At 39.5% G+C, this 17,419-nt stretch overlaps 1 protein-coding gene across 2 annotated transcripts in view; it reads left to right on the forward strand.

Annotated features, from left to right (window-relative positions):
- The window catches only part of frs2b (fibroblast growth factor receptor substrate 2b), a 43,882-nt gene that overhangs the window by 8,124 nt on the left and 18,339 nt on the right, over positions 1–17,419 (forward strand). The window contains exons 2-4 of one of the 2 annotated variants that reach the window (XM_056252067.1): positions 14,140–14,247; positions 16,568–16,656; positions 16,773–16,959. In XM_056252067.1, coding sequence (XP_056108042.1) covers positions 14,217–14,247; positions 16,568–16,656; positions 16,773–16,959 — 307 coding nt within the window. In that variant the 5' untranslated portion in view covers positions 14,140–14,216. The remainder of the gene's footprint in view (positions 1–14,139; positions 14,248–16,567; positions 16,657–16,772; positions 16,960–17,419) is intronic. The other variant, XM_056252068.1, reaches the window with a different exon arrangement.

Here is a 17,419-nt window from a genome sequence, read left to right on the forward strand (position 1 = left end):
TCTAGTCGGTTACGCGCTGGCTGTGCGGGCGCTTCCCACTCGAGGCCGAGGCTCGCCACGGCCTGCGAGACTAGACGCATTAGCTCTGACTCAATGCTAGCTCTCTTGCCAACTGACTCAGGAACAGTGGGGGGGGAGGTCCGCAGAGCTCGCACAGTCCTCACTGTCCGACGCCAGAAGGGAACAGCTAGCCTCCTCATCAGATCCAGCTGGCTCGTCGTCCTCGATGACGTAATCGGCGGCGGGCGGCGGCTGTCGAGCGTCCGGGAGAGAGCCGAGAGAAAGCGGCGAAGCTGACGGGCGAACCGGCGAGCTGTCGCGAGCTTGAGGAGACTCAGGGACCCGCTGAGTGCGGCGCTTTTTACGGCGCGGTACTGCAGCGGGCGGGGTTGCAGACTCGGAGAAGGAAGCCAGGCGAGTCCTCAGAGTCACCATCGGCAGTAGCTCGCAGTGAGGGCATCCGCCGTCAACGAGCGTGAGTGCTGCATGATCCTCACCCAGGCAGGAAACGCAGATGACATGGCGGTCCCCGTCGCTGAGTTGGGCTCGGCACGAGCCACAGGATGACGGCATCTTTAAAAAGACGCAGCTCTTTTAGAAAAAGTGAGTCGCGGGGGCGAACACACAGTGAGCAGAGTGTAAAGATATGAACGCCGGATAGCGTAGCAGGAAGCGGCGACTGAAGGCGGCGAGATGAGGCCAGCGGCTTCAGGTGATGGCTCGTCCTGCAGAAGGCTTTTTCCACGGCGCGGCTTCTTCACTCGGGATCCAGCGATGCAGAGCTTCGCTGAAGAGATGAAAAATCAGTGAGATCAGCCCATCGAGCTATCTTTATAGGGCTAGACCACGCCCCTCTGGGCGCGAGCGTGACACGATGGGTGCGAAGCGCCCCCATTGGACCGTCTCCAAAGGGCCGCTCTCGATAGGCTGCTGCAGTTGCCGCAGGACAGCCAATAGGCACGCTGTGCCGCCTGCCTATGTCTGTATGCTGCTGCAACGCATTTTGCAATAATTCAAAATTAAGGATAATTTTTTGGCTTCAATATCTCGAGGAAAAGAGGTTATCCCCTAGCGTAAGATATTACGCAGTACGAGAGAACCTCTTGTAAGAGAACTATATAGCCTACAGACAAGAGACTACATGAACGCAACGCACAGCGTTTTTCAAGTTAATAAAATTTTCCTTCCCGAGCCTGTTAAAAAGAAAAAGCTTAACATCAAATTCTGCAGTTGCGTTAAACTTTGCATGTGAATGGGAGAGCAACCGGTCCGAGAGTGCAGTGAAGTAAGTTTTAGGTTTGATATTCGCCACATTTTATAAAGGGACCATCTGCAAATTCCACTCACAGTCATAAAAATATAAACGTCCAGTCATTCATTCAAATGAACATACTTCCAAGGTTATATTATAACCTTGGAAGTCTAGTGGGCAGACTGACTTAGCCTACTGTTACTGTATGTCCAGCCAATATCTTGATTGAACAGTACAATTTTTTAAATTACTGTAAATTGTTTTTCTATTCATGTTCCAAAGGTTGTAGTACGTTCCTAGTGATAAGTCAGGTGAAATTTTCAATCACCAAAAACCCGTTTGGTTAATTACAGTAATTTTTATATAAAATAATAATTGTTTACTGTAAATAGGCTACATGAAGGGAGGTATTGGGACAATTTCACCTGTAGTAAGCCAGTCTAGTCACTAGGAACATACTACAACCATTTTGAACATGAAAAGACCCTTTTGGTGAACTAAAGTATTTTTCTGCAGAATTACAGGCTACATGAAGGGAAGTATTGTCCAAATGTCACTTGTAAGTCAGTCTTACAGAAACCTTCTACGAGCTTTGGAATTTGAAAATGTCTGTTATTAAATTTTAAAAGTAATTTGAATTAAAACAAATTATACGTTTTAACCACTGATCTATATAGAATGACATTATATAGATCAGTGGTTTTAACGCAGTTAGTGGAATTGGCAGATCATGTTCCTTTGTGCATCATGAGCAGTTGTTAGCGCGTCAAAGCATTCTCATGTAGATATACAATGGTTGCATATTATTAAAACTCATCGTGCTATAGTAAGACTATAGCCTATAACAGTGCCTTAAGGGTCAAGGGAAAACAAATGTACTGCGAAAATCGTCTTTAATATTTAAAAACAGACATTTTCAAATTCCAAAGCTTGTGTACTATGTATACAATGTGTAGTCAGATAAAAATAAGCATATAATATGAACGCAACTGCGAAATTTCACCTTTTTTTTTAACAGGAAGGAAAATGCCATTAACTTGAAACGCCGTGTGTTGCGTTTATGTAGTCTCTTGTCTGTAGGCTATATAGTTTTCCTCCCATAGAGCATATTATAAAGAAAAACCTTAACGTCAATGCAGTAAGACGGTGAAATTTAAACTCAGTAGCCAATATACCGTATTGAACATGCAACTAATGGTTTTCTATGGGTGTTGTTTATAATCTGATGTTATCTGTTTGCCTCTATAAAGTATGCTTTATTAATAGGGTAGGCCTATATTATTGTGTACTAAATTTGGTGCTTCAATATCACTCTCATTAAGCGTCTTAAATGCGGAAGAACGCTTGATTATGCTCAGTGTTTCCAATTAATTGAAATCATGTAGGCTATTATGAATCATTAAACAATCCTTTTTTTTAAAAATATATGAAAAAAATGTCACACTAATTCTGTGTTGTGTTTTTTCTGGTAATAAAATGAAGACATAAAACACAAATTGTATCATTTATCATCAATTTTAATCATATGAAATTAAATAAACTTTTTGTCAAATAACTTGCTGCACAATGAGCTTTACTGTTAAAATTAAAACATGGATTATTCCTTAAAAATTTCAGTTTTGATGATAATTTATTTGGATTAGTGTTAGTGTATTATTACATTGGGACATATCTAAATTCTAATGTACAACAGTAATATATTTCTGTCAAGTTAAACCGAACCTTTATTTTAACGGGTTGCCTTGAAGACCTTTTGAGTTTCTGTGTGTTTATGTCATGATGATAGTTTTTCTCAAATGAAGCGGTGAAATGATCACGAAGTGACTTTCGGAGTGGATTTAGAGCCTGGAGAGGAAGTTCATGAAATTGTGTCTTCATATAGGCCAAAAAACAGCGCAAGCGTCACACGTGCTTCAGTGTGTGTCTGTGTGTGGTAAATGAAACTGAGCGTCGTCGGCGGCACCATTCATTCACACAGAACATGCAGGATTCGTATTTAAATAGTCTTTGTGTTTTAATATTCACACACACTAGTCTACATCGCGATTTGATTTCAAGTGTACTGAACTGCTTTCTATTTTTTCCTCAAATTTACAAATTCCGTGAAATTCCGCGTTATACACTAAATTCCTTTTTTATGACTGGATTTCGTCAGCATTTTCGGGGGGGCGGAAAACAATGGTAGGGGAAACACTGATGCTGCCTTTGTCTGTTTTAGCAGAATACTGCCATCTAGTGGTAGCAGGTTTTCTCAGACAGCTGTGTGTGGATCGTGCAAGGCGAAACCCGCGAAATGAAAGTCTCAAAATCCAAATGAATCAAATAGGATCGACTCAGAAACGAGTCAATGAATGCACGCGTGTCACCTGATCCATAAATGCACATCTGACTTGTTGCATGCACAAATTCTGGCCTACATTAATACAAAATCGAGGTTTTGTATTAACAACTATGTCTCTATTTGTACAAAATGCGGCACATTCATGTGATTTTGGATTTTGCACACACAAGTTGTATTGTATTAGTGTAGATGTAGTGACGCACATACATTTGTGAATTTGTCAAATAGATGGGTAGTTGTGCACACATAATAATTAGCACCAGGCCTATTCATTTGTAGTTGTTTGTGTGTGGGTTGTGAAATGCTTAAAAAACGCGAAAAGAAAGTCTCAAAATCCAAATGAATCAAATGAGATCGACTCAGAAAAGACGTCAATGAATGCACGCGTCACCTGATCCACACATGCACATCTTCTGTGTTGCATGTGCAAATTATGATACACTAATACAAAGGAAAACATTTGTATTCACAAAATTCTCTATTTGTACAAATTGCTTCACATTCATTCAATTTTGAATTTTGCACACGCAAGTTGAAAGGCATGGATAAAACATTTCTGCAACATGTATCAAGTTAATTGAAAAGTGTGCTTGCACGTGTTAATCATTTTGATACTATATTCATCCCATAATGAACTAACCTCAGGCAAGGTTACTTCAGGATGCAACGTCACGTGGTGTGACTATATATATATATATATATATATATATATATTGAAATACTTAAGTGCTTAATATATATTTTGAATAACTTAAAAATATATATTTAAAACTTTTAGTTCAGAAAAAAAAATGGTAAAGATGTGAGCATTTATGCATTTATGGACTGTAAGGTTTTAGGAAAATGTCTTATTTTTTACTTGGTTACAATTAGGGCTACATGTACAATAATCCGGATACATCTGAAAATGGCGTTTTCGTTTCAAAAATGCTCCCCGTCCACTAGTTTTTTTTAAGCGTTTTACAAAAGTTTCTCGTCCACGCTCACACTGAAACGTCGGAAAACGTTAAATTCACCTTTCTGCGCATGTGTAAACCCTCAAAAGCTCACTGGGATGATATTGACGGAACGGACATCATAAAGTTCTCACACTATTTTTCTGGTACGATCATTTTATTTAGCAAAATATCTCACCATTCACTGATGTGTCCAGGTCTCACTCAGTCCCCAATTATATTTTTGGTCTAAAACACAACTGCTCATGTTTTGCCGCAGGACAGCAAATGTGAGTACATTTTCTGTCATCTTTGCAGGACTGTTATACGAAGAGTGTACAAATTAACATATTTTAGCAACTGTGTGAAAGTGAATAGCACATAACAGGCACAATACCGGTATAAAAATGATTTTCTATTGGTACAATATGTGTCTCATGACTAAATATCCACTTTGGAGAGCGTTTTCAAAAAGCTTCGTTTTCGTTCTTGAAAATGCTGTTTCAGTGTGGACGGAAGGCCAAAACGGAGAGAAAAATATGCGTTTTCAAACAAAAATGTATTAGGGTATGTTAACATGACAAGGATGTACTAAAAACAGAAGACAACATTGTCAAAACGATCCCCATTCACACGAATCTGCAAAAAAATCTGCATTATGCAAGCCAGGCCAGTAGTGGGCGATGTCACTTTGTCAAGAAACTCCCCGCAAACACACAATACGCATGCGCATGACGTCACCGTTTTCACATAATCACGTTTTTGTTGTTTACATGGAGAAGGTAAAGGCAAAGTTTGCACTTTGAAACCTGTTTTCAAAAGCTTGTGTTTGTCACCGTTGTCATGTAAATAAATGCCCAAAACGCATAAAAAGTTTTCAGTTGCTTTCAGTTGAAAATAGTGTCGTGTAAAACACACCCTTAGGGGACAAGGCATAATCTTTCTTTAAAAAATGGTGTACGTTTTTCAAAAACCAGATAAAACCAACAATCTCAGATCTTGATTCATTGGTTTTAAATGTAGGCTATGATTTACAAAATAAAATGATAATTTAAACTCCAAACTGATTAAACAGTTGGTCATTTTATTTTTACGGTACAGTGTAGTGTGTGTTGCATTGTTAAAGTGAAAATACACCCTGGCTAGTTTATACTATACATTTTTTTATATTCATTTAAATACATCTATCTAAATTAATGACATTAGTTATAAGTCTGTTTACTCTAAAATGTTTTGCAGTTCGTAATTGTGAAGGTTAAACGAGTATCTGTCAAATCAGTCTAATTTAGAATGCTGTGTTTTCCCTCAATTTCTTAACAAGTTTAAGGTCATAAAGATCAGAGGCAGTCAAAAGATTTTTATTTTTCTATGTATTTTTTTAGAATGAGTTTTAATATCATGGTATCAAATGCTTGAGTGTGAGAAGTGAATTGCTTTATGAAAATATTTCAGGAATGTTTCATTTTCCAAACCATTTTTTTCCATTAAGAAAGCTCACCTCTACCTCCTGTCATAGGCTTGTTCTCACAACTTAAAGGCTACATACACACTCAGCTAAATTCAGTTGCCAGTTCACCGTTAGTGCTTAATCCTGTTCTGTACACACAGAGTTTAGTAATCTAAGGTAATCTATAAATATAACATTTATAATAATAATATTTATATTTAACAGAAAATTATTTGATGAAGAACTGCATGGTTACTGTTAACATCCAGGCAACCTATGACTATAAATCATTAGAAAGGTCTAAGGATTTATTATAAAATATTATCTAAATAATTATAAAAAACTGAGACATTAATTTCTTATTTTGGGAGGTATGCAAAATCAAGAATGACTCTGTCTTTAATATGAAATATGAGCCTCTTATGCATCCAATGTGGGGCAAAACCTACACACTGGAGAAAAACATATGGATTATCATATAAATTTCTTTGGAGAGAAGGATTACTTTTCCTTTTTTTTTCCCCAAAATAGGATGGAGTGAGTGCTTTACAGTTACACACGTCTGTTTCATTCATACTGGAAGCCAATTACATGTCCACTTTATAGTTGCCCAAGGCTCAGCTTACTGTATTTATAAGGTATAATTCACCCAAAAATGTAAATTCTGTCATCATGTACTCGCCCCAATGTCGTTTAAAATCTATAAGATTTTCGTTCAACTTCCAAACACAAATGAAGATATTTTTTATGAAACCTCAAACCTGAGAGATTTCTGTCCATTTAAAGTCTAGTCCTCCTAAAACTTAAGATCCAAAAAATGTCATAAAGCAAGGCATCATAAAAATAACCAATCGAGTGGTCTAATCTAAATCCAAGTCTTCGGAAGAGACATGATGGCTTTATATGATGAACAAATTTACAACGATGTGCATACACTAGTAAACAGACATTCAATTGCTTGCTTGACACACGAAAACAACATGAGTGAGTAAATGCAGAATTAAAATCTTTGGATGAACTACCCATTCACACTTTGGGAATAGTCATTTTGACATGCTTTCTTGTGATTGATTGCATTGATCATCTGAAGCGCTCGCACTGGAACGGCATGAAAGCACAAACATCATTTAAATCATGTCACATTTAGTTTTAGAGGTATGATTATTAAAAAATTTTTAGATGGTTTATTCCTATTTGTATAGTCCATCGTGGGAGAGGCGGAACATAGCGAGAACCGTAAGAGTGCGCGGTTTATCTGTGTAAAGCCGCGACACACTTAACGACTGTGAGGCCGATTATGAATGTAATTTGATACTTACGACTGATCATGCCCAAACGCGCCGAGTCAGCAACAGTTGCATTCAGTCGGTGTTCACAGTCGGTGTTTAAAATCTGCTCCAGTTGTTGGAAACGGAAAACTTAATGTCGTTAATGCTAGTCGTTAATGCCGGGGGACACACTTAACGACTGAACTTTGAAGATTGTTGTGATGACCAATGACTGGAGCAGATTTTAAACACTGACTGTGAACACCGACTGAATGCAACTGTTGCTGACTCGACGCTTTTGGGCATGATCAGTTGTAAGTATCAAATTACATTCATAATCGGCCTTACAGTCGTTAAGTGTGTCCCCGGCATAAGAAAACCAACGAATGCCTGCATTAAAAGTCGGTGTTCACAGTCGGCGTTTAAAGGTGAATTTTGTGAACCGTTACACCGCTACTTATTACAGATGTTGATCTGCCTCAAAGTTTGCCTTGATTGTTCTACGTTTACACTTTTACATTGCACACATTTTTGTAACACTTACTTTGTTATCTTAATATAAGACATGAAGAAGATATTTTTGTTTACATTTTATTTTTGTTTTTGACTGCTAAAACTAATATAATTTTTTGTTTGCAACTTTGCCTTAATAATGTGGATAAAAAAAACTGGTTTAAATGAAAACCTTTCTACTTGTCTTAAAAAAAAAAGTTATAAAAAATGTCAATAATTATCGATACCAAACAATATGAAAGTCCCGTTGCATACACACACGGAACGATAATTTAGATGATTCACGCCTGTATTCAAATGTGGTTGAGACTAGGCCTGTCACAATAACAAATTTTGCTGGACGATAAATTGTCCAAGATATTATTGCGATAAACGATAATATTGTCGTTCCGAGACCATTTACATCTAAAATAATGATAATGGCATAATAATGCAGGTACACCTTTTCAAAGATCAATAAACTTTTATTTCTAAAGACTATTTAACACTGAAAATGGAAAACATTTTAAATATCCACAATAAATGAACAAAACAACCAAAAACAATAAAAGCAATGTCTCTGTTAACAAAAAATGCACTTGAATAAATACCAAAAACAATAAATAAAATGGATGTAAACAAAACCCGACCCTACCCTAAATGATTTGTTATTAAAGCATTAACACACAAACCACTGTTAATTTAACATAAAAGCAAGCAGTTTACTGCGTGCATGGTTTGGCATGAATGAATGTGCGCAAAGTGCGCTCGCTTAATAATTCCTAAAAAGCAGACAGTTCATCGCAATCTCACACATCTCTGTTATTATCAATGAAGCTGACTGCACAATGAATCTTTCATAATATCCACACTTTGTTTGTTATAATTCGAGGATTTGCCAGCATACAGAATTCAGCACTGAACAAAAAGTCAGTTTTGAGCATAGACAGTATAAGAAGTGGACAGAGCCATCTCATTGGAACTCAGTTGAGACAGTTGAAGCCCATTTTTAGCGATTTCTGAGCACTTCCGTTCCTGACGCGCAGACTCAAACCGACTCAAACTAAGCTTGATGACGTGAGCAACCTGTCTGACAGACGTTAATCTTCTAGTAGCTGTGCGTGAAAATTGCCAACGTTAATCTTGCAGAGACGGGGAACTTGAGCAAAGAGTTCTTTGGCGTGAGTGAGCAGGAGTAAGTATTCCGTTGCTTTTATGTACTCATTATCTATGGGCTTCTCCCTTGACGGGACGTCCCCCCGATTGCCTGCGAGCTTCTCCTCCTGTCTGTACGGTAATTTCTGTACAGCGCGACAGAGAGTCGATTGGTTATGACGCAATCGTTAGCCTATTTTTACTAAAACTGTTTCTACGGGGCCATAATGTAACATAGAAGGTAATGGAGCCCTTTATACATTGTCGTGTTTCTTTAGAAATAAATAATGGACAAATGGAGTCTTTAAACGCCTCAGATGTAAAGTTATTCGCTGTCAAAGTGACGCCAAAATGAATGGGAGTCAATGGAAATGCTAACGCAAGTGAAGTTCTGCTACAACATGGCGGCACCCGGCCGACTTCAACTTCCGGTCGATGGATTACCCCCTTGGTTTTGAGCGGTGAGGGGAGTCTATCTTAAATGCTTCTGATTGGCCATTGCGTTCAAGAAGTCAACACACATGTCTGTGATTGGCTACATCGCTCATCGCTGCAAACATGTTATGAATAGAAACTCTGGCCTGTAAATCGTTTTGTTTTAGTTGTTCTTGTTGCTTTTCTGCATCAAATGAATAAAAATCTATTGGTTTTTATATGTTTTATTCATAGATATTTCTAGTTTGCGGGAGTCCCGCGAATCGTTTTATTCTCCCGCAGCCCGCACACACAGAGTGAGCGCATTACCGCCCGCGCCCGGCCATCAAATCTAGTCCCGCGCCGCACTCTATTGCATTGGGAGTGCACGTCTCTAGATCAAGGGCCCGGCCCGAGGCCCAAGGGCCCGGCCCAAGGGGATCTATCCTCGGGCCGGGTCGGGTCAAGTTCGGGCTCGGGCAGAGAATCTAAGCTCTACTTCACGCTAAGGAACCGAGAGTTGTCATCTAGTCTCTTTGGTAGAGAGAGAGAGAGAGAGACACGAGGAAAACAAACAAGCATGCAAATGGAAATTATCGAGCTTATTTTTTTTATCGTGCGATTAATTGATTTATCGACTATCGCGACAGGCCTAGTTGAGACTCCTAAACTTTACAGTCTATGGGCCATATCTTGCACCCGACGCAAATGACTTTGTACACTGACGCATGTATCATTCCTATTTTGCACCCGCGCAAAGCGGACTTTTCCCTCCACAGACGCACGTCGGTTAACTAAGAAATACACTTGCGCTCCCCGGGGCGGTTCAGCGCAAAGAGGAGGCGTGTTCCGGCGCAAACTTTCCCTCATGCTATTTTGCTGTTCTATAAAACAATTGCGCCACTGACCAGAAAAAAAGTAGTCTAAAGTCAGTAGCGCGTTGTTCTTTATGCTATTTTAAGGGCGCATGCTTGACCATAATCAATGTAGCGTGTGCACAACGCGCATACACTTTGATTCTCTCATCTAAGCAGCAGTTTTCATTTTTGCAAATCATACATTATTACGATAGATAGATAGATAGATAGATAGATAGATAGATAGATAGATAGATAGATAGATAGATAGATAGATAGATAGATAGATAGATAGATAGATAATTAATTTGGGTGGGTTTCTCCATCCCCAATGTCACTTCTCTGTGTTTTACGGCCCTGACAAGAACGTTGCTCTCCTCGGCTGTGAAGCGCTCCTGGCGCGCGCCTGGCAAATCCGCCGTTATAATAGGAATCCGCTTTAGAACAAGCGCGCCTGCTCTTAAAGGGAATGTGAGATGACGCTCTGATTGGTTTATTTCTCGTTACGCCCAAACCACACCTATGAATAATGAAGCTACTTCAGACCAACCCCTTTTAGATTTGCGCCTGGCGCAAGAGGCATTTATCCCTCCGGGAAAATAGCAACAGCGCCGGGATCCGCCCACAAAGTTACTTGCGCTTTGCGCTTTGACACTTGCGTTTCAGATCGTTAAAATAGAGCCCTATATGTGGCCAAAGTGACTTTAAAATGAAGGATGTTTTGTAGACATTATGTACAGCCAAACTAGACGTATGAAGACTCGCCTCATTTATTGTGAGTGGAGATGGAGATGCTAAATAGATTTAGTTAGTGTATGTTTTTATTTATTTATATAATTATTTTATTAGTTAAAGGTGCTATATGGATTTTTAGGGGCCTCTATCGGTGATGTTTCAGATTGCAACCAATTTTTACAAGAGCGAGCACTCATGGTACACGGGCACACTGAGACTTTCAACACACTGGAGAAAGCGTCACACAACATGCTGGAAACTCATGTAAACTCCCACTGCAACGTTACAATAATAGGCTACTTTTATCAGCTTGACGTTGAACTAATGCTCCATGCTCGTACCATGATAACGTTACATTGACTGCATTTAGCCGGCATGTGGTGTTAGCATAAGGCATTTCACTAACTATTCGTGTCTTTCACAATCAGGCAGCAATGTCAACATAGGTGAATGTATAATTTGATAACGAAAACGGTTAGTGACTAGACTGAACAATTTCAGTGTAACAGTAAGATCGTAGGAAGTAACATTACTGTACTGAACGTGTCTGGAAATGTGTTTTATAAACAATATGATAGTAGTGGGATGAGTGACGTTAGACAGTAGATCTAGTACATAAAATAAAAGTTACATCCTAAAGCACCTACTTTTTGTTATCCTGGAACAGTCTTTTGTATTCATTTCATATCTCATGTATGTTGTAGTTTACCTGGCTATTTCATTACAGTTTACCATTATTTCAGCATATCTGAAAACTTAATAGCGGAGGTCTCTCCATAATTCAAACTCTTTGCCGATGTTGATCCGGGTTTTCGTCCTAAGTCGATCCGATTCACGTTTGGCCTGACGAGCTTCAGCAGATACATTTTTGCTTTGTTTTTATGTTTATGTGGAGTTTGTGTTGGAGTCTGTGTTGTGCTGGAGGCAGGTCGTTTTTTGGTGTTATCAGACTCCATGTCGTTAGCTGCAGTGCCGTCGCATAGACTGTATATAAAAAGGAGAGAGGCTCGGGAGCGCGCGTGCACGTCACATCCGATGGATTTCGCAGAAAATCCGACCCGGAGACCTCATATAGAAATAGGAATACTGGCCTTCAGAGGTAATAGCAAAACCCGACAAGTGGATCATTGTAATGTGTGATTACAACCCCTTCACACACAGGCAATAAAAAAAGGATTCATTTTAGAAGAAAAGTTCCATATAGCACCTTTAATGTTTGTGGGTACATTTTTTAAAGCAAATTCACACAACAATTTCCAAAATGGATTCAGAATGTTGGAAAACATAATTATCTCTGTCACACTGACCCAACAAACACAAGCAGAGTGAACACACTGACCCAACAAACACAAGCAGAGTGAACACACTGACCCAACAAACACAAGCAGAGTAAACACACTGACCCAACAAACACAAGCAGAATGAACACACTGACCCAACAAACACAAGCAGAATGAACAAACTGACCCAACAAACACAAGCAGAGTGAACAAACTGACCCAACAAACACAGAGTGAACACACTGACCCAACAAACACAAGCAGAGTGAACACTCTGACCCAAAAAACACAAGCAGAGTGAACAAACTGACCCAAAAAACACAAGCAGAGTGAACACACTGACCCAACAAACACAAGCAGAGTGAACAAACTGACCCAACAAACACAAGCAGAGTGAACACAACACACTGACCCAACAAACACAAGCAGAGTGAACACAATGACCCAACAAACACAAGCAGAGTGAACACACTGACCCAACAAACACAAGCAGAGTGAACACACTGACCCAACAAACACAAGCAGAGTGAACACACTGACCCAACAAACACAAGCAGAGTGAACAAACTGACCCAACAAACACAAGCAGAGTGAACACAACACACTGACCCAACAAACACAAGCAGAGTGAACACACTGACCCAACAAACACAAGCAGAGTGAACACACTAACCTAACAAACACAAGCAGAGTGAACACACTGACCTAACAAGCACAAGCAGAGTGAACACACTGACCCAACAAACACAAGCAGAGTGAACACACTGACCCAACAAACACAAGCAGAGTGAACAAACTGACCCAACAAACACAAGCAGAGTGAACACAACACACTGACCCAACAAACACTAGCAGAGTGAACACACTGACCCAACAAACACAAGCAGAGTGAACACACTGACCCAACAAGCACAAGCAGAGTGAACACACTGACCCAACAAACACAAGTAGAGTGAACACACTGACCCAACAAGCACAAGCAGAGTGAACATACTGACCCAACAAACACAAGCAGAGTGAACACTGACCTAACAAGCACAAGCAGAGTGAACACACTGACCTAACAAGCACAAGCAGAGTGAACACACTGACCCAACAAACACAAGCAGAGTGAACACACTGACCCAACAAACACAAGCAGAGTGAACACACTGACCCAACAAACACAAGCAGAGTGAACACTGACTGAGCCAACAAACACAAGCAGAGTGAACACAACACACTGACCCAACAAACACAAGCAGAGTGAACACACTGACCCAACAAACACAAGCAGAGTGAACACACTGACCTAACAAGCACAAGCAGAGTGAACACACTGACCCAACAAACACAAGCAGAGTGAACACTGACTGAGCCAACAAACACAAGCAGAGGGAACACACTGACCTAACAAACACAAGCAGAGTGAACACACTGACCTAACAAACACAAGCAGAGTGAACACACTGACCCAACAAACACAAGCAGAGTGAACACACTGACCTAACAAACACAAGCAGAGTGAACACACTGACCCAACAAACACAAGCAGAGTGAACACTGACTGAGCCAACAAACACAAGCAGAGTGAACACACTGACCCAACAAACACAAGCAGAGTGAACACACTGACCTAACAAACACAAGCAGAGTGAACACAATGATCCAACAAACACAAGCAGAGTGAACACACTGACCCAACAAACACAAGCAGAGTGAACACAATGACCCAACAAACACAAGCAGAGTGAACACACTGACCCAACAAACACAAGCAGAGTGAACACACTGACCCAACAAACACAAGCAGAGTGAACACACTGACCCAACAAACACAAGCAGAGTGAACACACTGACCCAACAAAACCGATTTGTGTTTAAGGGAGTTTGTTGTGGCAATGTTAATTGGCCCTTATACAGTAAAGAGCGCTGTACATATGAAATGTTTCTTATTTGTTTTTTTTGTTTTTTTACATTATAGAATTGCTTCAGACGCAGCTGTCACATCTGAAAACCCTTTCTGCATTTAGAGAATGACTGTTTGCTTCGGGCTGGGGAATGAACCAGGAACCCTGGTGGCTGGATCTGGGTAAGAACTGTGATTTCACTCTTTAAAGGGGTCATCCTTCATAATTTAATATCCATAATTTAAAGAAATTGGTCATTGTCTGCTCTGTTTTGCCCTTCTGTTTTAAACACTTAGTTTTAGGGTCATATTTCCTTTAAATGCCCACTGCTATGCTTGCGAAGCAGCTTAGGAAATATTAAACTAGCTTTAATAGATAAAGCAATAGAATTATAATGGTTCCTCATCCTTGTGTGGTCTGACATTACTGTTGGCTCCAATATACTGGTCACTATTATTGCAACTGTATGTGATTTATCACAGTACGATAACCGTTTCAGAAAATATCACAGTTTCACAGCATTACACGGTTATTATTATTATCATTCACAATAACCCTTAAATTAATGAAAACAGAAGGGCTTTTATACCGCTATATAGTTTTATACCGCTATATATACTATACTGCGTATAGTTTTGGTTAATTATAATTGGTTGAGCCGCGTTCTAAGCCGTTGTAAATGAATCACAAGCATACACATGACCTCATTACATTAGTGTTACTGTGCCACTGCGCCTGTGTGTTACAGTATCTGTGTGTTGCTTGGCAACCTATCCGCTTCTGAAGAACTATACTGCTTGGCGGAAGAATTATATTTTTTATCAATAGCATTAGGCTATATTTTATTTTATGAAAGCTTGCCAGGTATGTGAAATATAAATAACCGTTTTATAAAAGCAATAAGCCTGTGAAGCTATGGTTTACAGTGAATTTAGAACACAGAAAATCTCTCTCTGGACTTGACTGAGTAACTTTTGCAACTTTAATTGTAAGGATTAATCTGTATTTTTTTATAGAGTATTCCAGTGTTATTTTATATTTGATTACTTTATTCATTTTCTGTAGTATCTCTGTACCCGAAAAATAGGGGTGTCCATGGTTAACCGATTAACCGTTAAAAATTGCTTAACCGAGTGAAAAATTTTCCTCGGTTAAGTGGCGTCAATGGCGTGCATTGAATTTAGTTGTAATACATTTTTGCACCAACAGAGACCGCCAGAGCGCTCCCATACATTTGTAATGTCCACAAGAAGAAGTAGTCAGGACCAGTTTTCTAATATGAAGCGGGCAAAGAAAAGCACAGCGTGGGAGCACTTTAAAATCGAGAATGACGGGGCAAAATGCAAGTATTGCAATGAGATATAATATGAGATATAAGGTTAGATATACTTCAAGTACAACCTCGTTGTTGTACCATCTCATAAGCCAACACCCGGGCATCATTATGGTCTTGTGTGTTCACACCGAACGCGAATAGAGCGTCAAATAACGTTACGCGTCTATCGCGTCTAGCTTGAACATTCGCTCGAGTTCAAATTTTTCAACTTGCGCGGAAGACATTCGCGGCAAACGCGTCGCCCAATTCGCATCATTCGCACGCCCGGCGCGAATGGTGCGTCTATACGCGTCTTTGCATTGACTTTGTATGTAATCACTCGCGCATATAATTAAATTCGCGTTCGGCTTGAACACACCATAACTGCTCTGTCCTTACCACTGCGTTTTATTTCTATTAATTAATTTCGTTTTAAATGTGGTCCAACCAGTTATTAAAGGTGTTAAAAATGAACTACCCCTTTCTCGTGTGTCTGTATCTCGGGGTTGCGGCGTGCACACTATGGTTAACCGAGTATTAACCGCTAAGGGCCTCGGTTAACGGTTAATGAAAAACTTGAAAACGTGCAGCCCTACCGAAAAACTTACAGCACTGTTTATTGCATTTGTTTCTTTATTCTCTTGTATGTATATGTGCTATTGCTTGTAATTAGTTCATATTTTATTGCTCACCGTTTACTTTTTTTTTCATTTTTTTTATAAATTCAATTCAAAGTTTGAAATCAAGCTTTCTTGTACTGTGTGTAAGCTATTGCAACAAAATGACCCCATGCCATAATTTAGAGTTGTGCGCTTTTACATTTTTTTATCTTCCTAACAATATAAATATGAATCAACACATAAATATATAAATTGTAAAAACATAAATACTTTGAGTGAGGAAACTGAGTGAGATCATTTAAAAATGTTTAACAGATGTACATTCATATCGCACACTCCTACTATTGGTAGTACTATAGTTCCTCTCCTACTATAGTTCTTTGATATGTCCCATCCCAACTTCATGTTTCATAAACACGTAGATGAAAACTGCGCCCATCAAGCCAATCCACAGGACTTGAAGAACAAATGAATTGCAATCCACATTTCCTGTTTTCCCTTTACTGTCAAAATTTGATTTGTGCTTCAGGCCAGTTGTACACTGCTGAATTTTGTGTTGTGCTTTAGGTATCAAATGGTCTGAAGAAGCCATGGGAAGCTGTTTTAGCTGTCCAGATAAAGAATCAATCCCTGACAATCACCAGAGTAAATTTAAGGTCAGTATCTTTCAGCATACTTGCATTACATTATAATGATCTTGTTTGTGGTTGGTTGGCTATATTTGCTGAGTCCATTTGGTTGTGTTGAGTTTGGTTTGGTTGGATGTGTTCAGGTGGTGAATGTGGATGATGACGGGAATGAGCTGGGAGCAGGAATCATGGAGCTGACGGAGGATGAGCTGGTCCTACGCACACGGAAATGTGATGCTGTCAAGTGGCCTTACCTGTGCCTGCGTCGCTATGGCTACGATTCAAATCTCTTCTCATTTGAGAGTGGCCGTCGTTGCCAGACAGGTCAAGGTAAAGCTAAAATCTCCCACTCTGGTACACTCTGGCACATCACACTTAAATATAATTACAAGCTTTTAAGAAATGTATATTGTGAGACTTGGAAATAATTGGTACAGATGTTTCAGCCATTTGAAGGCATCCAAATTGAGGTCTGATCACCAGCTCTTTGCACAGTTTATTAATATACGACTGTTAACATTTGAACCCATGCTTTCAAAAGGATGAGCTTGAGAGCGTTTGCATGCTTGATCAGGTAAGTCCGACTTGATGTGCTCCCAACATTTAGATTCAACCCTGCAGCCTCTTGCAGGAATAGCAAATGTTGGCTTTCCTGATAAGTATCAGAATAATGCTACATGTTTTGTGTTGTGTGTTTGTTTGTCCATCATAAGGTGTATTAGAGCTGCACGATTCTGGATAAATTTTTTTTGTTTCAAACATAGATCATGAATCTCCCACGATTCTGAAC

Source organism: Rhinichthys klamathensis, unplaced genomic scaffold (genome assembly GCF_029890125.1).
Source record: "Rhinichthys klamathensis goyatoka isolate OS25496 unplaced genomic scaffold, OSU_Roscu_1.1 h1tg000092l_1, whole genome shotgun sequence".
Taxonomy (NCBI): domain Eukaryota; kingdom Metazoa; phylum Chordata; class Actinopteri; order Cypriniformes; family Leuciscidae; genus Rhinichthys; species Rhinichthys klamathensis.